At 36.6% G+C, this 21,873-nt stretch overlaps 1 protein-coding gene and 1 non-coding gene across 5 annotated transcripts in view; both read right to left on the reverse strand.

Moving 5' to 3' along the window:
* Positions 1 to 21,873, reverse strand: part of IPO11 (importin 11) — a 209,898-nt gene that overhangs the window by 161,126 nt on the left and 26,899 nt on the right. For all 4 annotated transcript variants that reach the window (XM_045075289.1, XM_045075288.1, XM_045075290.1 and 1 more), the window contains exons 3-5: positions 21,082 to 21,182; positions 10,020 to 10,092; positions 8,623 to 8,826 (exon numbers count right to left, since the gene is read on the reverse strand). In XM_045075289.1, the coding sequence (XP_044931224.1) occupies positions 8,623 to 8,826; positions 10,020 to 10,092; positions 21,082 to 21,182 (378 nt within the window). The remainder of the gene's footprint in view (positions 1 to 8,622; positions 8,827 to 10,019; positions 10,093 to 21,081; positions 21,183 to 21,873) is intronic.
* LOC123390877 lies at positions 20,875 to 20,977 on the reverse strand. Its single transcript, XR_006605467.1, has one exon. It is a non-coding gene; the product is annotated as a U6 spliceosomal RNA (small nuclear RNA).

The following is a 21,873-nucleotide window of genomic DNA, read 5'->3' on the forward strand; positions in this document are numbered from 1 at the left end:
ATTAGGAAGAGGAAGAGACAGGTCTGAAACCAAGGAAGGTGCTCAGCTTACATTTTTTTTTTTTTTTAAGATTTTATTTATTTGACAGAGAGAGATCACAAGTAGGCAGAGAGGCAGGCAGAGAGAGAGAGGAGGAAGCAGGCTCCCCACCAAGGAGAGAGCCTGATGTGGGGCTCAATCCCAGGACCCTGGGATCATGACCTGAGCCGAAGGCAGAGGCTTTAACCCTCTGAGCCACCCAGGCGCCCCTCAGCTTACATTTTTATACCTCTATGTTCTAAAGCTTCTTAATATAGTACATAGCAATTAACCACGCAGCAATTTAGTAAAATAAAGAAATATTAATTGTATAATTTCTGTTTAAACTTTCTAGTACCAAAATACAAATACTAAGTAGATACCATCCCATACTCTCAGAATCAATATAGTAAATCCTGTTCTCCAAAAGTTGTGTAACAGTTCAATAATGGTAGAATCTTGGGGCGCCTGGGTGGCTTAGTGGGTTAAGCCGCTGCCTTCGGCTCAGGTCATGATCCCAGGGTCCTGGGATCGAGTCCCACATCGGGCTCTCTGCTCGGCAGGGAGCCTGCTTCTTCCTCTCTCTCTTTCAGACTGCCTCTCTGCCTACTTGTGATCTCTGTCAAATAAATAAATAAAATCTTTAAAATAAATAAATAAATAATGGTAGAATCTTCTTTTCATAACAAAAAGGAAAACTGACCCATACTCACCGAGATCAATACTGCTGTTAATATGGATGCAATAAACTGAATGAGAATCTCACCTAACAAATTCTTCCATAACTCTCAACACTCCTTTGTACAACAATCAACAGAAAAACACGAACTTTTGTTCTATTACTTATGTGAAGTACCTACGCAAGAAAGTTACTATAAATTGAACACTGTTCGTATACAAATATATAATCTTTGTATGTATATAAAATTTGGAGCAAGTCCCATTCATCAATCCTAAGAGTCAGTGCCTTTCATCTAATTCTCAATGTACTCCTCTAGCACTACATGCCAGACTCAATAATGAAAACAACAGTAACCATTGCCTAGTTCCTTAATTAAAAAGTAGTATTAAGCTTGAGGGAAAAAAGTTGACCAAATGGTACCTGACACCAGCTGAAGAAAAAACCTTGTAAGGGATAATCTACCACTCTAAATCACCAGCATAACATAACTGAACTCGAGGTTCATCACCAGGGGTGCATCAAATATAACACAACCCAAGAAAGTGTTGAAAGCAAAGAACTTTGTATTATTTGTTACAAATAAGGAGACAAGGAGCTAGCTCTCAAACCACTCTCCCCATGAGGTTGTGACTTTATTCAATGTATGAAGGGGCAGGAGCAGGAGCTCATATAAGCACTCTGGTTCAACTGTGCTTGTCTAACATGTCAACATGCCTGCTGGTACATATGTCCTATCTTCCAAAAACTGGCAGAAAGCTCTGCCCACAGGAAGAGGCCTTAGAATTATAAAGAACTAAAGCTAACTTCAGGACAATGCAGCGGGGCTTCTGCACAAGTCCTCACTTCTAATCCAGCTCAAACTGGCTCACATAGGAGCTATCAGGGGAGATAGCTAGCAAGGGGCTCTCACGTGAAACACCTGGTTGGGCCTCCCCTTGGCTGGAACTGCTGGTTCTGCAAAACAAAACACATTCCTTCCCTGCTTTTGGCCCTTCCCCTCCTTCCTTTCGCTGACAGCTTTCAGTTTTAGGCTGACTTACTTGAGACCTCTTCTGTAACTTCCAGTTGGCATTCTAGCTAACAAAAACAAGTCACATTTATTTTCAAGGTACTTTACACTAACTAACAAAATGGCAAAACTAGTGTAACTGTTACAATTTTTTCAGGCACACTTCTATTAGCAGGAGAATATCTCTTTAGAGAGCTGGACAATCTGTATATACACAATGTAAATTACAGTACACATACCCAACATAAAATCCTCCCCCTCATTCCCAACACAAAAAACAAAATATACCACAGAACATCTGTGCACACTATACTAAACGTTCTTACAGTCACAAAATTGAAGAAAAGGAAGTTTTTCATTACAGTGGAATCAGTCATTATAATAAAATTCCACTTTCCTCCATAAAATCGTCCTCTTCTCCATTTATCATTTTACTCTAAAACATGTTTAAGAAAGTTTAATAATTCAGATAATAAAAAGTTCTATCCATTCTACCTTAAACAACTTCCAGCAATTTTTGAAATTTTCATCCCTTTTCTTAAAAAATTCCATAACATTTACAGATACTAAAGGCAAAGTTAGATTTATTAATTCTTCCTCCTTTCTAGCTCTGAAAATTAATAGTATGAAAGTATCACTTTAATTAGTCATATAAATATGAAAAGCACCTAAGTAGCTTGGCACACGGCAGATAATGCTAAATGAAGGCAAACAACATTTAAGGCAAAAATCAAGATAGAATTGGTAGTATTGCGGAAGACATTTTTAATTCATATTCTTCTTTGTCTCATACTCCAGTTCTGGAACTAAGCACCTAATTAAGGACATTAGGCATCTATTAAAGCTCTAATTCAAGATTCTTCTTAGCTAGCCTACAAACAAATGGCCTCTACCCAAACAAAAGATGGCTGTAATGAAGAATAAGCAATGGCACTACCCTTTCAGCCCAAGGGGAAAAGGAGAAAAACAGATAATGAAAGAAGAAACCACAGAATTTGGGAAGAAGCACTGCCAGCTATCCTAGGTAAACAAGTCCTGCACAAGCTTCTAGCAGCTCCAGAAACCACCATCTGATAATGCTTACAGAAAGCTCAGCTGGAAAAGGGAAAATAACGAAGCAAGTACATGAAATAAAAATATTTCTTCTACATTTTCTAATATAGAAAATTTCTAATGTTCAAAAGTGTGGAGGGGGAAAGGGAGATAATTCAGTGAGACCATATGAAAATAAGCTATTTAACGAAATGTTTTAGATTCTGGTTCACAAAAAACACAAACACTTGCATATTCTTTTTCTAAACCAGAAGAAACACTGCCACCCACTGACTGCTGAGTGATTTTTTAACATAGAAGTACAAAGCCTTCACTCCTTGAATGTCAAAAAGGAACCATTACAGAAGTTTTATTTCTTTTAGCATTTAAAATATTCTTACACCTTTTCAGCTTCCAGATCATGGTTCTCACAATTTTCTCCTAAGAAACACTACCAGTGAAAAACTCTTAAATCAAAGTCTTGTAATTCATCGCTAACAGTGGGGCACAAAATATTACCCATAATCTATAGTTATCAAACCTGTTTGACCTTAATCTCAACAAGGAACATAATCAAGAGATGTAGAATGTACAAAATCCTGTAAGACAAGTCAGCCAATTCTTTCACCAAGTAGCATGAAAGAAAAAGGAAATGAGTACTATTCTAAATTAAAAGACACTTGAAAGACAACCAAACATACCGACCTTATTCAGTTTTCTGGCTCACAAAAACCACTTGTTAGAGTATATTTGAGAACAATGTAGAAAATTTGCTGAAAGTATTAAATGGTACTAAAAATCACTGTTTTTATTTTTCTTAAGTTTGATAAAAGTTAAACAACTATAAACAAATTAAGTATCCTTCTACAGATGAATAATCAAGTATTTATCACTAAATACTTTAAACACCTTAGGAAAAAACGTGAAAAAACAAACACAGCAAAATGTTAATTGCCAAATCTAAGTGATGGGTATATGGCAGTTTGTATTTTTCACATGCCATCTACATGTTTTAAAGATTTAAAAGAAAAAATATTCAAAATAAGAAATTTTAAAAACGTCTGTATGACCAAAAAAACATAGTTATTCTGGTAGTAATCAGTTTTTGTTTCAATACAAGGCTTAAATATAAATTTGCTTCCATTGAACCATATATATATATATGGTTCAATGGAGATATATATATATATATATCTAACTGCCAAAATGTCTCAGGACAGAAGCTCCAGTGGGTACAAGAGCTATCACAAAAACAATTTCCAAATCAAACTGCCCAAGTCTGTCAACAGATATTTACTTATTTCCATTGAGGGACAATCCCAAAGACCTGTAGCATCTGTTACCTATATTTCTTTTAGTAAACCCTCATTTTCTTTTTGTTCTCAAACCTGCCACTGGTATAGCTGAAGCCCAGGGGGTCCTAAGTTCCCTAAGTCCTCTAATCCTTGCACAGTCACAGACCTGTCTTCTGCCACTGGTACCTAAATGATGCTCTCATGTATTCAAAGAATCACAATTTGTGAAGGGGAAGAAAAAGGTCAAACTATCCTTCTTCCCACTTGGGACCTTATCTTTTTTCATAGCTGTGTTTCAGGCATCTAATACAGCGACTAGCAGAGTATGAAGCCGATATTTGTCTTGTGGCTAGAACAAACAATACTACTTCAAGAGCAATTTATGAAGAGAGTTTAGTAGTAAATTTTTTTGAGTTTTCTCCTTTTCCTGAGCCCCCTTTTCTAGGACCCAGGAAATGGTTTGTATACTACAGAAAAGACAAGCATCATGCTATACTAAAAATCTCTTCTGTTCAGTGCACAGCTCCCCACGACCTTTTTCTGGCTCAAGCTAGCCCAGTGAGTCTCTCCTCCCTTAAAAGTTCCCACCAAGGGCGCCTGGGTAGCTCAGTGGGTTAAAGCCTCTGACTTCACTCAGTTCATGATCCCAGTTTCCTGGGATCAAGCCACTCTCTGCTCAGCAGGGAGCCTGCTTCCTCCTCTCTCTCTGCCTGCCTCTCTGCCTACTTGTGATCTCTGTCTGTCAAATAAATCAATAAAATTAAAAAAAAAAAAAAGTTCCCACCAAAAGGCTCTTTTCCCCCTCCTATTAATGGTAGCCTAGACATACACATAAAAGCTCAAATCCCCACACAGGCTCATAGCAGGAATGACCCTCTATAAAATCTGAAGCCATTCTTTAAATAATGTGTTTTATAAAGCCAATATAAAATTTGGCAGAGCAAGAGACAAGATCTAGAATCAATATGGCACTTAGTGAGGCAATCTGAATCACCCAAATGAAACTGAAAACAGGGTGCCTGCGTGGCTCAGTTGGATTAGGCTACTGCCTTCAGCTCGGGTCAAGATCCCAAGAGTCCTGGGATCCAGTCCCGCACTAGGTTCCCGGCTCCATGGGGGATCTGCTTCTCCCTCTGACCTTTTCCCTCTTAATGTTCTCTCTTTCTCTCTCTCAAATAAATAAATAGAATCTTAAAAACAAAGAACAAAAAAAAAGCAAACAAACTGAAAACAAACTATTTCACCTATTTATTGATTTGCTTAGAAACACACATTTATGGGGTACCTGGGTAGCTCAGTTAAGCATCTGCCTTCAGTTCAGGCTATCCCATGGGTCCTGGAATTGAGCTCCACATCGGGCTCCTTACTCAGTGAGGAGTCTACTTGTCCCTCTCCTCTCCCTCTGCCCCTCTGCCTTCCCCCAACCCAGCTCACGCTCTTTCTCATTCACACTCACTCTCAAATAAATAAAATATTAAAAACAAACAAACACATATTTATGTTTTAAGTAAATTTCACTACAGTATAATATCCTAAAGGCTAGAGTTATACCATGTAAGTGGCACCTTGGTACACTCACATATTTAATATTCATAATTTCTGTTTGGGAACTATTTGGGAATTTCCCCTAGGGATCATAAGCATGAAGTTAGAGGTTTCCAAAGAGTAAGTATAAAAGTCTCCGCTACAAGGCTGAGTGATCTTAACACTAACCAATCCATCTCAAAGTAGCTATGTGGCTCCATTTTGTTAGCTTATTTAGAACACATACAAACTCATCAGGAAGACTATTCTGAAGTGTGACTGACCTTTGAATAACATGAGGCTTAGGGGCAACACCCACCTCCACATACAGTCGAAAATTTGTGAATAACTTTTGACTCCCCCAAAACCTAACTATGAATAGTCTACTGTCGACCGGAAGCCTTCTTGGTAACATAAACAGTTGATTAACACATGTATTTTGTATGTCGTAAGTATTATATACTGTATTCTAACAATAAAGTTAGAGAAAGAGAACATACTACAAAAATAATAAGAACATTTACAAAACTGTACTGTAAAAAGATTCCATATGCAAGTGGATCTGCACAGTTCAAACCTGCGCTGTTCGAAGGTCAACTATACTGTAATGTGGATTCATCTTGCTTCCGTTTCCTTTTACCCCTACCATGCAAACAATACTCATCTGTTCAGTGGGAATTTATTCATCATCAACCCTTCAGTTCTTAAAATTTCTAAGTTTTAGCCTTAAGAGTTAACATCAATATTTTTACATTCAGGTTTCTATGAAAAGCATAGTTTTATAAAAAATCCACTTTTGTATCAAATCAAGCTCTATTTTGTGACTGCCAACAATTTTCTCTCAACTGCTGATTCTATAATATGGCACGCCTCAAAAGAACGTAATTTATTTTAATGTGAAAGAAAAAGAGGATATAGAAATATCCTTAGACATGGGTTGCACTGAGCAGCAGGTTCTACTTTTAAGTGTATGCTGCACTCCTTTGCTAGAAGAACTAGCTCAACTATGACATCACATTTTTTATGTGGGAAATTAACTCAGAACATGAAGACCACTTAGCATCACAGTAAAAGTATTTTTAAAAGAACTTTCCTATACTTCAGATTACCAAAATAATAGGGGCTAACTTTATTAACTAGCAAAACTGTTTTTTATAATAATGTCTTCCTACATATACTACCTTCAATTCAATTACACATCTTATACCCCATCAAACCCATCAGACATGATTGCATTTCCCTCTATACTATGCTCTGTGTTTCCAGATTCAGCCACTCCAATCCATACTGAAAGGTGCTAAGCTGAATTTTTTTCCAGGTATCTTTGGCTTTACATATCCTCCCAAAATTCCTGCTCTTTTATATTATGCCACTTTGAAATCTGGAAGGTACCTAAGAACAAGTCACCTCTTCTACTTACTCATTTAGCAGTTACTGAGCACCACCCACTTTTCTGCATCCTTCTGGGCTTGACAGTAAGACTATAACACTAAAGACTACAATTTTCTCTCTCATGAAACTCACAGTGAAGTGGATCTCAGAAAGATAAGTCAACAATTCTAAGTCAGCACCATGGAATATGATGGAATACAATGCCTGAAGTACATACAGAATGGTAGGAAGACCTGTATTTTACAACATACAGAGAAAAACAGGCTCCTCATACTACAAGAAAACTGACCAAGAAAGTTGAAGGGCTCAGAAAGCTAACTCAAACAAGCTATCCAGAATACAGTCTCTGATTAGATACGATTCCTAGAAACTGCTTAGGCTAAATATAAATTATACCTGAAAACTAAAGCAACATGTTAGGAGAATACAACTTGAGAAAGCTGAACTACGAATTCAGACTTCTGAGGAAGGGTACTCTTTCATAAAATAATCGCAACCCTCAACCTTCTAGACATCTGACTTGGGAAAAAAGCCAATATAAAACTAAGTGGAAGAGTGTAAGATGGAGATAAAGTCGAGCAAAATCAGCAAGAAATTCACAGAAAGATCTGAGAGAATAAACAGTCCATTTCTTAAATCCTAGTTGGATAGCAAGCAAAAGCAATGATTTAGAAAACAACCTTCAACAAAAAGAATTTCTCTTACACTCAACATCCTTGGATAAACCTAATATTGGCTATTTAAACCAACTGGGTTCAAAGTAGAAAACCTAATGTGATTCTGGCTTAGACTCTGATATATGTAAGAAATACCTGGGAAGCCTGTTACAAATGCAGAGTCCCAAATTATATATATCCTCAAAGTGAGGATTACAAAGGCAAACATGAACACTATTAAAAATACTATGAGGGCACCTAGGTGGCTCAGTAGGTTAAGGCTCTGCCTTTGGCTCAGGTCATGATCTCAGGGTCCTGGGATTGAGCCCCGCATCGGGCTCTCTGCTCAGCAGGGAGCCTGTTTCCCTCTCTCCCTCTGCCTGCCTCTCTGCTTACTTGTGATCTCTCTCTCTCTCTCTGTCAAATAAATTAAAAAAAAAAAAAAAAAAACTATGAGACTCAGTAGTGTTACATGGTACAGTACAAAATATTAGGTTGAACAATATGAAAACCACTACTTTAATAAGGTGAAAATAATCAAATACAAAAATGTCAAAGTGAATGAAAAAATGCAGTCTCTTCAAAAAATGGTGCTAAAACACCCAATAAAGGGCTCTCACCCACCACTTGTCAGACTCCTTGCCTACATCTGCCCTACAGGCATCAATTGCCCAGGAATGTCAATTTTAACTTTCTATATTCCAACTCTATCCTTCATAAATGTTCTCTTTATCACAGCTTCTTGTTTCCATCTGAACCTCAAAAGACTCAAAACGGTCTCTGCCTTCAGACCATTTCACTACCAACCAATCCCTGCTTACTGGCAACTAAGCAATCTTATTCATCACTATCCAGTTTAAAATCTTACAAATGTTACCTATTATACTAAAGCTTTTAGGGCCACTGGAAAGAAGTCATAGTCTTTGATTAAAATATTTAGAGGGGTAAAACTACAGGCATTTTCTTATCAGTAGCAGTTTTCATAATCAAATTTAACTATGTTAAATCACTTACATCATAAAACAATTTCCTATCAGCAGCCAGTCGTTTGGAAGCCAGAGTCTTGGTAACATGATAGAAGGTAAGTAATGCTCTGTGCTGTCGAAGATCATCTTGGACTTTCACAGATTCTATAAGAGTGGGAATCAGTTCAGGCCACTGTCTAGGACAGTCCAATCGAGCAACTTTCGCAATTAGCACTGCAATCTGAGTTGCAATCTAAAGGGAAAAAAATTAATCATCAAAAATAAACATATGTAATCAAATCAGCAGATAAGGAATGCATTCAGTTAGTTAGTTGATGGTTAGTTAGACATTGGACAAAAGTAAATAAAATTTCCCTAAAAACTGCTTACTGAACATAGTTATTCACAAAGTATGGTCTATGAATCGAGGCTAGATTTTCTTCATGTAACTTCTCCCAAAATAATACATTCCAACAGACTAAAGGAAGAAGTAGATATGAAAATCTAGATGTCTTTTAAATACCAGACACTAGGGGCGCCTGAGTGGCTCAGTGGGTTAAAGCCTCTGCTTTCAGCTCGGGTCATGGTCCTGGGGTCCTGGGATCAAGCCCCACATCGGGCTCTCTATTCAGCAGGGAGCCTGCTTCCTCCTCTCTCTCTTCCTGCCTCTCTGCCTACTTGTGATCTCTGTCTATCAAATAAATAAAATAAAAATCTTAAGAAAAAAAAAAATTAAAAAAATAAATAAATAAATAAATACCAGACACTATGGCAATATGCAAAAAAGCACAACATCTCACTAAATATTTGGGGAAAGTGCTATGGTTCATCCCTTAAAGTTCTATTATGCTAACAACTGATGGTTTTATTATTTTCAATTAATAATTTTCAATTTGCTTTCATTGCTAACACAGTAAGTATCAAAGATACAACACTTTTTAAATATTCAAATTAATCAAGTGTAATAAATAGGAACTTGTAAAAATCTAAGGATTTTTGTAACTATAAGCAAAACTTACTCTTTTAAGAAAAATCTCACTGTGTAGGATAAAAAGAATTAACTGTGTAATCTATTATCTAACCCCCTCAGTGTACACAGTGAGAATCAAAAATGTGATGGATGAAGGAATAGAGAAGACATCCAGTAGTGTAAAGAAAGGAGGGAGGAGAATAACAAATCATTAAAATTAATTTCTAAGACAATAAATATATAGAGACTTAATTCCAATTGTGTGTATCTTAAAATGACTTTTGAATTTTAAAACAAGAGCTGAATATAACCAAAATTCTTAATAGTTGGAACCAAATCTCAGAATTTAAAACCCATAAACGTCACAAATGGACATTATAAAATTTCATTTTTAATGCCAAAAACAAAATTAATTTGGGAAAGAAGTAAAAAGTAAGGCAAAAGAAAGAATACTTAGCTTTCGTTTTCTCACTAACCTGGTTTACTGGTTCATTGAAATTGGTGATTAACCCTGCACGCAGAGTAGATTTCTCCTCCTCCGACAGAGCACTATAAAAAGAGTTAATTATTATGCAAAAGAATGCTACCTAAAAATAAACAATGGTAAACACTATTTTGAATTTTAACAATAAAATGCCTTGGAACAAGTGATTCTGATTACATCTGCTAAACAAACAGAATTATTTCCATTACTTACAATACTGGCACATCAAATAACTCATAAGCACAAAACTCCTTCACAAGGAGAAAAAATATGAAGCAGAAAATAGTAAACAGTAAAAATAAGACAAATCCAGATTAAGAAATGTGGTATTTTGACATTTCCTTAATGGGTATATAAATAGTTACCTAAAGAAAACTTAGTCATTGCTAAATGAAATGTGTCTTCCATTGAATTCTTTTATAAAATTTGAGTGAGGTTATTCTATGAAGGATCAAGAATCAAAGAATATCTGAGATGAGGGACTTACTAGAAATCAAATAGTCTTAGCAGACAACAAAAAGAAATAAAAGGCATCCAAATCAGCAAAGAAGTCAAACTTTTACTCTTTGCAGATGATATGATACTTCATATGGAAAACCCAAAAGAGTCCACCCCAAAACCGCTAGAACTCATACAGGAATTCAGTAAAGTATCAGGATATAAAATCAATGTACAGAAATCAGCTGCATTTCTATACACCAACAAGACAGAAGAAAGAAATTAAGGAGTCAATCCCATTTAAAATTGCACCCAAAACCATAAGATGTCTGGGAATAAATCTAACCAAAGAGGCAAAGAATCTATACTCAGAAAGCTATAGAATACTCATGAAAGAAATTGAGGAAGACACAAAGAAATGGAAAAATGTTTCATGCTCATGGATGGGAAGACAAATACTGTGAAAATGTCTATGCTACCTAGAGCAATCTACACATTTAATGCAATTCCTATCAAAACACCATCAACTTATTTCAAAGAAATAGAATAATCCTAAAATTTATATGAAACCAGAAAAGACCCTGAATAAGAATGTTGAAGAAGAAAATCAAAGCTGGCAGCATCACAATTCCAGACTTCAAGCTCTATTACAAAGCTGTCATCATCAAGACAGTATGGTACTTGCACAAAAACAGACACATAGGTCAATGGAACCGAATAGGGACTCCAGAAATGGACCCTCAACTCTATGGTCAACTCATCTTTGACAAAGCAGGGAAGAATGTCCAACGGAAAGAAGACAGTCTCTTCAACAAATGGTGTTGGGAAAATTGGACAGCCCCATGCAGAAGAATGGAACTGGACCACTTCCTTACACCACACACAAAAATAGGTTCAAAATAGATGAAAGATTCAATGTGAGACAAGAATCTATCAAAATCCTTGAGGAGAACACAGGCATTAACTTATTCGACCTCAGCCGCCCCAACTTCTTCCTAGAAACATCACCAAAGTCAAGGAAAGCAAAAGCAAAAATGAACTACTGGACTTCATCAAAATCAAAAGCTTTTGCACAGCAAAGGAAAAAGTCAACAAAACCAAAAAACAACCGAAAGAATGGGAGAAGTTATTTGCGAATGATGTATCAAAGGGCTAGTATCCAAAATCTATAAAGAACTTTTCAAACTCAACAAAGAACAAATAATCCAATCAAGAAACAGACATTTCTGGGGCGCCTGGGTGGCTCAGTGGGTTAAGCTACTGCCTTCGGCTCAGGTCATGATCTCAGGGTCCTGGGATCGAGTCCCGCATCGGGCTCTCTGCTCAGTGGGGAGCCTGCTTCCTCCTCTCTCCCTCTGCCTGCCTCTCTGCCTACTTGTGATCTCTCTCTGTCAAATAAATAAATAAAATCTTTAAAGAAACAGACATTTCTGCAAAGAAGACATCCAGATGGCCAACAGACACATGAAAAAGTGCTCCACATCACTTGGCATCAGGGACATACAAATCAAAGCCACACTGAGATGCCACCTCACACCAGTCAGAATGGCTAAAATTAGTATGTCAGGAAACAAAAGATGTTGCTGAGGATGCAGAGAAAGGGGAACCCTCCTACACTATTAGTGAGAATGCAAGCTGGTGCAGCCACTCTGGAAAACAGTATGGAGGTTCCTCAAAAAATTGAATATAGAGCTACCCTACGACCCAGCAATCAAAACAGAAAAATCAACAAGGGCACAGTAATTCTATATGAAACACTGGACCAAAAAGACCAAAGAGATATGTTCAGAACATTCCATCCCAAAGCAGCAGAATACACATTCTTTTCAAGTGCACATGGAACCTGATCTTCAGAATAGATCACATACTAGGCCACAAAACAGGCCTCAACAAATTCAAAAAGACAGAAGTCATACCAGGCATCCTTTCTGAGCACAACGCTATGAAACTATAAATCAATCTTAAGAAGAAATCTAGAAAGAACACAAATACAGGGAAGTTAAATAACATACTACTAATCAATTAATGGGTCAACTAAGGAATCAAAGGGGAAATTTAAAAAATGCATAAACATGAAAATGAAAACACAATGGTCCAAAATCTTTGGGATGCAGCAAAAGCTGTACTAGGAAGGAAGTCCATAGTCACACAGGCCTACTTCAAGAAGCCAGGAAAGTCTCAAATAAGTAACCTAACCTTACATCTAAAAGAGCTAGAAAACAAACAAACAAAACCCCAACCAGCAGAAGCAAGAAGTAAAGATTGGAGCAGAAATAAATGAAATAGGAAAAAAAAAAAATTGAACATATCAATGAAGCCACGTGGGCATTCTTTGAAAAGATCAACAAAACTGATAAACCTCTAGCCAGACAAGAAAAAGAAGAGAGAGGACTCAAAATCAGAAATGAATGAGAAGGGGTGCCTGGGTAGCTCAGTTGGTTAAAGCCTCTGCCTTGGGTCAGGTCATGATACTGGGGTCCTGGGATTGATGCTCCGCATAGGGCTCTCTGCTCAGCGGGGAGCCTGCTACCTCCTCTTTCTGCCTGCCTCTCTGCCTACTTGTGATCTCTGTGTCAAATAAATAAATAAAATCTTAAAAAAAAAAAAAGAAAGAAAGAAATTAATGAGAATAACTAGCACCACAGAAATACAAAATATTAAAAGAGAACATTATGAAAAATTAACTGCCAACAAAATGGACAACTTAGAAGAAAATGGATAAATTCCTAGAAATATGTAACTTCTCAAAACCGAATCAGGAGGGGCGCCTGGGTGGCTCAGTGGGTTAAAACCTCTGCCTTCGGCTCAGGTCATGATCCCAGGCTCCTGGAATAGACCCCCGAGTCGGGTTCTCTGCTCAGCGGGAAGCCTGCTTCCTCCTCTCTCTCTCTCTCTCTGCCTGCCTCTCTGCCTACTTGTGATCTCTATCTGTCAAATAAATAAATAAAATCTTTTAAAAATAAATAATAAATAAAATAAACTTAATCAGGAAGAAATTACAATTTTTTTAAAAGACTGATTGCCAGGAATGAAATTGAATCAGTAATCAAAAAACTCCCTACAAGCAAAAGTGTAGGATGGCTTCATAGGAAATTCTATCAAACACTTAAAGGAAAGGTTAATACCCATTCTTCTCAAACTATTCCAAACAAGGGAGGAAGGAAGCTTCTAGATTCACTCTATGAAACCAGCATTACCCTAATAGTAAAATGAAATGAAGACAATACAAAAAAAGACAACTACAGGCCAAAATCTCTGATGAACATAGAACACAAAAGCCTCAACGGAATATTAGCAAACCAAATCCAACCATACATTAACAACTCATTTGCCACAATCTGTTGGAATCTATTTCTGGGACACAAAGGCGTTTCAGTATTCACAAATCAAGCAACATGATACATGACATCAGTAAGAGAATGGATAAAAACCATGTAATCCTTTCAGTAAATGCAGAAGCGTTTGTCAAAGCACAACAATCATTCGTGATAAAAACCCTCAACAAAATAGGTTCAGGGAGAACATACCTCAACATAATAAAGACCATCTATGAAAAACCCAGAACTAACATCATCTTCAGTGGCAAAAAACTGAAAGCTTTTCCCCTGAGATCAGGAACGAGATAAGAATGTCCACTCACAAATTTTATTCAACACAGTACTGAAAAGACCTAGCTGTAACAATCAGACAAGAAAAAGAAATAAAAGACCTGCAAACTGGTAAGGAAGAACAACTTTCACTATCTGCAGATGACAGGATACTACACATAGAAAACCCTAAGGACTCCCCCAAAAAACTATAAGAACTCATACAGATTCAGTAGAAGCAGGATACAAAATCAACATACAGTAATCTGGACTGTTTCTAGAAGCAAATAATAAGTAGGAAAAAGAGAAATTTTTAAAATCCTATTTATAACTGCATCAAAAATAACAAAATACCTAGGAATAAACTTAGCCAAGGAGATGAACGACCTGTACTATGAAAACTGTAAAACACTGATGAAAGAAATTGAAGAGGACACAAAGAAATGGAAAGATATTCCACGCTCATGGATTGGGAGAACAAATATTCTCAAAATGTCCATACTACCCAAAGCAATCTACAGACTGAATGCAATCCCTATCAAAATACCAAAAGCATTTTTTCACAGACCTAGAACAAATAATCCTAAAATCTGTACTGAACCACAAAAGATTCTAAGTAGCCCAAGACTGCTACAGTATGTGAAAAAGGACAAAACTGGAAGTATTATAATCCCTGGTTTCAAGATACACTACAAAGCTGTAATAATCAAACTGGTATGGTAATGGCCCCAAAACAGACACATACATCAGCAGACATATGGAACAGAAAAGAGAGCTCAGAAAGAAACCCACAATTAAAGCGTCAATTAATCTTTGGCAAAGGAGGCAGGAAGGTGCAGTGGGAAAAAGACAGTGTCTTCAACAAATGGTGCTAGGAAAACTAGGGACAGCTACACAGGAAAGAATGAAACCGGACCACTTTCTCACACCACCCACAACTAAACTCAGAATGGCTTAAAGAACTAAATCATAAAAAATCTGTAACTATAAAAAATCCCACAAGAGAGCACAGGCAGTAACTTCTCTGACATTGGGCATAGCAAAGTTTTTCTATATGTTCCTCCTGAGGAAAAGTAAACAAAAACAAAAATAAACTAATGGGACTACAAGAAAATAAAAAGCTCCTGCAGAGAGAAGGAATCAATTAATAAAAGTAAAAGGCAACATTCTGAATAGGAGAAGATATTGGGAAATGGTATTAACTGGTAGTTTTCCAATTGGAATCTGACAGTTTTCTGATTAGAATCCATCCCCTTATTCAAAATCTATAAGGAACTTAAACAGGGGCACCTGGGGGGCGCAGTGAGTTAAGCCTATGCCTGCAGCTCAGGTCAAGATCTCAGGGTCCTGGGATCGAGTCCCACATCAGGCTCTCTAATTAGGGGGAGCCTGCTTCCTCCTCTCTCTCTGCCTGCCTGTCTCTCTGCCTACTTGTGATCTCTGTCAAATAAGTAAATAAATTCTAAAATAAATAAATAAATAAATAAACAGATAAAGATTAAAAAAAAAAAAGAACACATTAAAAAAGCCAAATAATCCAATCAAAACATGGGAAGAAGACATGAAAAGACATTTTTCCAAAGAAAACAGAGAGATGGCCAACAGACACATGAAAAAGATGCTCAACATCTCTAACCATCAGAAAAATGCAAATTAAAACCACAATGAGACTTCACCTCTCATACCTATCAGAAATGGTTAAAAATCAAAAACAGGTGTTCACCAGGATGTGGAGAAAAAGGAACCCTCATGCACTGGTGATGGGAATGCAAAATGGTCCAGACACTACAGAAAACAGTATGGTGTTTCCACAAAAAAGTAAATACAGAATTACCATACAATGCAATAATTCTGCCACTGGCTATTTACACAAAGACTACAAAGACACAAATTCAAAAAGTTATTTGCACCTCTAGGTTTACTGAAGCATTGTTTACAACAACCAAAATGTCTACTGACAGATGACTAAAAGACGATGTGGTACAAACACCAGAATACTACTTGACCATAAAGCAGAATGAAATCTTCATGTTTACAACAACATGGCTGAATCCAGAGTATAATGCTTTGCCAAATTAGCCAGCATGAGAAAGAAAAATACCACAGGATTTCACTCATATATGTAATTTAAGAAACAAAACAAAGAACAAGAGTGACAAACCAAGGAGCAATCTTAAAGACAGGGAAAAAACTGGTGGTTACTAGAGGGGAGAAGGTTGGGGGAATGGGTGATATGATTATGATGAAGGGGAATAAGAGTACACTTATCATGATGAGTACTGAGTAATGTACAGAATTGCTGAATCACTGTATTATATAACTGAAAGTAATTTAACACTGTATTTTAACTATACCAGAACTTATTTTTTAAAAAAAGGAATACTAGTGGCAAAATAATATAAAACAGTATATCATGAGGCACCTAGGTGGCTCAGTGGGTTAAGCCTCTGCCTTCAGCTCAGGTCATGATCCCAGGGTCCTGGGATTGAGCTCCATATCGGGCTCTCTGCTCAGGAAGAAACCTGCTTCCCCCTCTCTCTCTGCCTGCCTCTCTGCCTACTTGTGATCTCACTCTCTCTGTCAAATACATAAAATCTTTAAAAAACAAAAACAGTACGTTGTAGAGTTTAAAATATATGTAGAATTAAAGTATTCCACCACAACAAAAGTAAAAGATAAGAAGGCATAAATGGAGTCAAAGTATTATGAGGTTCTTATATTACCTAGAAAAAGTAAACTACTAATATAAGGATAGGCTCTAATAAGTCAAGGATACTTATCAAAAGCTCTAAAAAAAAAAATCAGTTGGGTAATAAAAGTGTCCTTGGGGGAAAAATTTAGTAACAAAAAATTTTGTGAATAATCTTTGGATTATTATTTGGATATAAAGAGGAACATCTCCTGAGGACAAGATCAATTCCACAAAAACATAATGACCCTTAACTTACATGATCTGAATAGAATAGCCTCAATTTACATAGAGCAAAAACACAATGTAAAGAACAAAATAGCCAAGTCCATAATCATACCTTGAGATTAACCTACCTCCCTCAGAAAATGATGGAAAAGTAGCAATAAAAACAATAAGGATACAGAAGACGTGAATAGCAGAAGTGATAAATGTGACCTGACATATATCAAACATTACATCCACAATGGCAAAACACACATTGCTCTCAGAGGCACATAAAATATTTACCAGAATACCATATGCTGAGATTACTAAACAAGACAGCAAATTTCAAAGAATGAAATCAGTAACAAACACACACACACACACACACACACACACACACACAAAAGCCCCACATGCCAGAAATTAAGCAATGTATTTCTAGTTAACCCATAGGTCTAAAAAGAAATCACAGGAGGCATTTTAAAGTACCCTTTAACTGAATTTTAACAAAACTGAGTTAAACCTAAGATTATAAGAAAAGCCCTAATCTTTCAAATGCATACATAAGAAGTAAAAATCAATTACTGAAGCTTCCATTTCAAAAAAACTAGAAAACTGCAAATAAAATCCAAAAAAGTAATAGGAAGTAATCAAGGCTTATGAAGTATAACAACTAAAGCAAAGACTGAAACACCAGAGGACAAATTAGAGAATCCCAAAACAGATCATTACAGGCATGACGCCTGATTTCTAAGGGAACCACTGAAATGGGACAGGACAAGAGTAACTGCTACTGCCCCTCCTTCGCATATACACCTTGCGAGGAAATCATTTCCAGAGAGAGAATATACATGGAGATGTGAGACATAAAACAAAGCTTCTAGCAGAAAACACAGATTATTTTTATAATCTTGGAATGAACAAAATGTTTCCAAATGGGCCCCAAAAGAAAATAAAACTAGCTAAATTGAACCTCATTAAAATCAAAAATTTCTCTTCATTCAAAAACGTAAGAAACTGAAAGGCACATGACAAAGCAGGAGGAAATATTTTCAATACGTAGTTTAAACAAAGGACCTAAGTCTAAAACATATACAAAGTCTCACAAATCAGGGGCGCCTGGGTGGCTCAGTGGGTTATGCCACTGCCTTCGGCTCAGGTCATGATCTCAGGGTCCTGGGATCGAGCCCCGCGTGGGGCTCTCTGCTCGGCGGGGAGCCTGCTTCCTCCTCTCTCTGCCTGCCTCTCTGCCTGCTTGTCATCTCTCTCTGTCAAATAAATAAATAAAATCTTTAAAAAAAAAAAAAAGTCTCACAAATCGGTAAGATACCCCATTTTTTTATGTACAAATGGCAGGCCCTTCATAAAAGAGGATATACAAATGAATAATAAGTATATGAAAAGGGTACTCGCTGTTCATCAGAAAAATGGAAAGGCTACCTAAATGACAGGTAAGACGAAGCACGCTAGGACAATGTGGAGCAAAGGCTGACACTGATATGACTGCTGGTAGGAGTGGAGATTAGTACTAACACTTTGAAAACCAAGTGACGGCATCTACTGAAGCTGAATAGACATCTGGCCATACATGACCATAAAATGCACACTTATGTGCAATATGAAATGTGAAAGTTTTCAAAGAAGCACTATTTTTAATAGCCAAAAACTAAGAACAACCTTAATGCCCATCAACAGTAGAACAAACAGATACGTTAAAAGACACAAAAATAACATAAGGTAAGATTTCCATTTGTATGAAGTTCAGAAACAGATAAAGCCAATCTGTAGTGAGAGATGTCAAATGCTACTGGAGAGGGGGTGCAAAGGTAACAGTGAAGGGCAGGCGGGAGGCTGCTTGGGCAGCAGTCATGTTTCACCTGGTTCCAAGGGACAGTTACATGGATGTGGCCACATTACCAACATTCTAACCACACCACCATTTGCGCACTTTTTTAGTTATGTTATGTATTACACTTTCATAAAAGCTTTTTAAACCTTGACAGGGATTTATTTAAGGTGAGTAAACAAATAAGCAAACAAGATTAAGATAAACATTCAAGTGAAAAGAATGAATGCCTAAGGCAAGCCTATGCTTTCCCATGAGAGAGGATCTCTTTAAGAAGAACTGTGCAGTACTTTCCAACTTTGAGAGCTCCCGTATATCATCAAACCCACAAAATCATGTTTTCTACTAAAATCTTTTGCTTCAGCCTTGAAATTCAAGTTTTCTTCTATGTCAGGAAGCCAGGTTCAAGAGTTTTCAAAATTTTAAACAAAGAGAATATAATATAATGATTAGCTACCAAAATAGAAAGTGAATATGCAAAACATACATATATGATAAAGAAACAAGCCATTAATCTAGAGAAAACAGTTCCTAATGCACCATTAATTTCATATACTTACTATCATCAAATGAATTCAGATTATCCTCCAAGCAGAAACTGTAGAGTATCTAATTAATTAGGATACAGTTAAAATTGCACTATTTATAGTAATAATATATAAGCTTAAATTAGTCCACATTCCGTGAAAATAGTGGTAGAGGCATGAACTACATAAAACTTCGACAAGAACACAAATAAGCAGATATTTTAAGTGTGCTATATTTAAATGAGTTAACTAATTTTTGCTCCCCTGTTCTCCTTCTAAGCACATTCTTACCTGCTCCCTTGGTGCATTCATCTTCTTTCTGGCCTCTATCTCAATACGTAAACTAAATTCCAGTTTCTAATTCCTTATGTGAAAGTACAATCTGAAATATTTAATCATAATTTATGCTCCCTTCCAAAACTGTCATTTATAACCAAATTCTCCATAAAACTGCAAGAATGAAATGAACTTTGGGAGCCACCTAAAATGTAACTGGACACAGCAGGAGAGAAGTATGCACCACAGGATGGTTCCAGTAGTGAACTATGTCACACAAAATCTCATCACTAAATACTTCATTTCTCTTAAAATTATGAATTCTAAAATCAGACAAAGGGTTTGCATTACATTACAGTATCCTAAGTGCAGCCTTAAAACATTCTAGGCCCTTCTGATATTATTCAAGGCCATATTTTATATGTACCTTGAAGTCTTTTGAAAGGTTTACAGTTTTTTAAAGGACTTAACAAATGTGGAACATAAAGAGCTACAGTGCCATCTACTGGAAAACAGAGACAATGTTACCTCTTTGGAAAGTTCACCATCAAACAAATTTCATAGCCATGTCTACATTGTATTTCCAACAACTATATAACATGTAATTAATTAGTTATTAAGAGAAATCTGTTCGCTTAACCATCTATGGAACAACTGCAACTGAATCTGATGAGATTACAAATGTCTACTACCCCATTTCTACCACAAAGAAAATTATGCCTAAGACTTGGAAATTAACATCTAGTTGGCTCAGAAATGACCTGGGATTTCCTTCTCAATGACTTTTTTCTTTTAAAATCCTAACTAAGTTCATACTTCTCTTACTAAAAAAAAAAAAAAAAAAAAAAAAAAAAAAAAAAAGACTTTTTAACATGACTCATTCACTCAGCATTTGTTCTTTGCCCCTAATATTAGATATCCTCAAAAGCAGAGGACAAAAAATCCATAACATCCCTTCCCAAATAAAAAAACTCATGGAGGGGCGCCTGGGTGGCTCAGTAGGTTAAGCCTCTGCCTTCAGCTCAGGTCCTGGTCCCAGGGTCCTGAGGTCGAGCCCTGCATCAGGCTCTCTGCTTAGCTGGGAGCCTGCTTCCCCCTCTCTCTCTGCCTGCCTCTCTGCCTACTTGTGATCTCTGTCAAGTGAATAAAATCTTTAAAATAATAATAATAATAAATTTTTTTAAAAGATTTTTAAAAAGCTCATGGAGAAAAGCATTAATAAGAACACTGACTTACGCAGAACAATTTATTTCTTTAGTAGTTAACGCATTTTTCTTTAAAATATCAAACACTTCACAAACACAAATGTCATCCTACACAGGGACCATGCTAACCTTCCCTGTACTGTTCCAATTTTAGTATGTGTGTTGAAATAAGCACAAATGCATTCTGCCACATGTAGAATAAAGATTAACAAGAACATTCTTATACCTCCCTGAATCTGGAAAGGATTACACTGGAAAAGGAAGGGTGAGGGAACTTACTGAGGCGCTACACGTCTCCAGTAACGATCAATTCCATTCTTAAAATACAGCACAGCAAGCCACCTTACATTTATATCCAGAGTGTGGTTTGTGAAAATATTCTGTAAATAAAAAGCATAATATTAAAATAAACATGCCATAAGTTAAATTCTATACCCATAATGAAGTATGGATAATACTTTAAATGTTTCACTTAAATTTTATCACTAGAGCGATCATGTATTCTAAGTATTTATAGCTCTACAGTTCATGAGAAAGCACACCTAGAAGAAGTTATGTTAATTTTTTAAGGTGAGTAATAAATATTTGGGACTCATTAAACTAGACTACCATTAGGTATGTCTGAAAATATTTTGAATAAAAAATTAAACTCAGGGACGCCTGGGTGGCTCAGTTGGTTAAGCAGCTGCCTTCGGCTCAGGTCATGATCCCAGCGTCCTGGGATCGAGTCCCATATAGGGCTCCTTGCTCGGCAGGGAACCTGCTTCTCCCTCTGCCTCTGCCTGCCTCTCTGTCTGCCTGTGCTCACTCGCTCTCTCCCTCTATCTCTGACAAATAAATAAATAAAATCTTAAAAAAAAAAATTAAACTCAGAGCTGTGAAGTGTGTAAACCTGGCGATTCACAGACCTGTACCCCTGGGGCTAATAATACATTATATGTTTATTAAAAAATTAAAAATTTCTTTTAAAAATTAAACTCAGAAACAACCTAATCATGTATCACAACCCACACAAATATAAAACACTGAAATAAACATGTTTTCAATTAAAAAAAAAAAAGACCCATCAAA

This window comes from Mustela putorius, unplaced genomic scaffold (assembly GCF_011764305.1).
Source record: "Mustela putorius furo isolate JIRA1106 unplaced genomic scaffold, ASM1176430v1.1 tig00000145_pilon_pilon_pilon, whole genome shotgun sequence".
Classification (NCBI taxonomy): domain Eukaryota; kingdom Metazoa; phylum Chordata; class Mammalia; order Carnivora; family Mustelidae; genus Mustela; species Mustela putorius.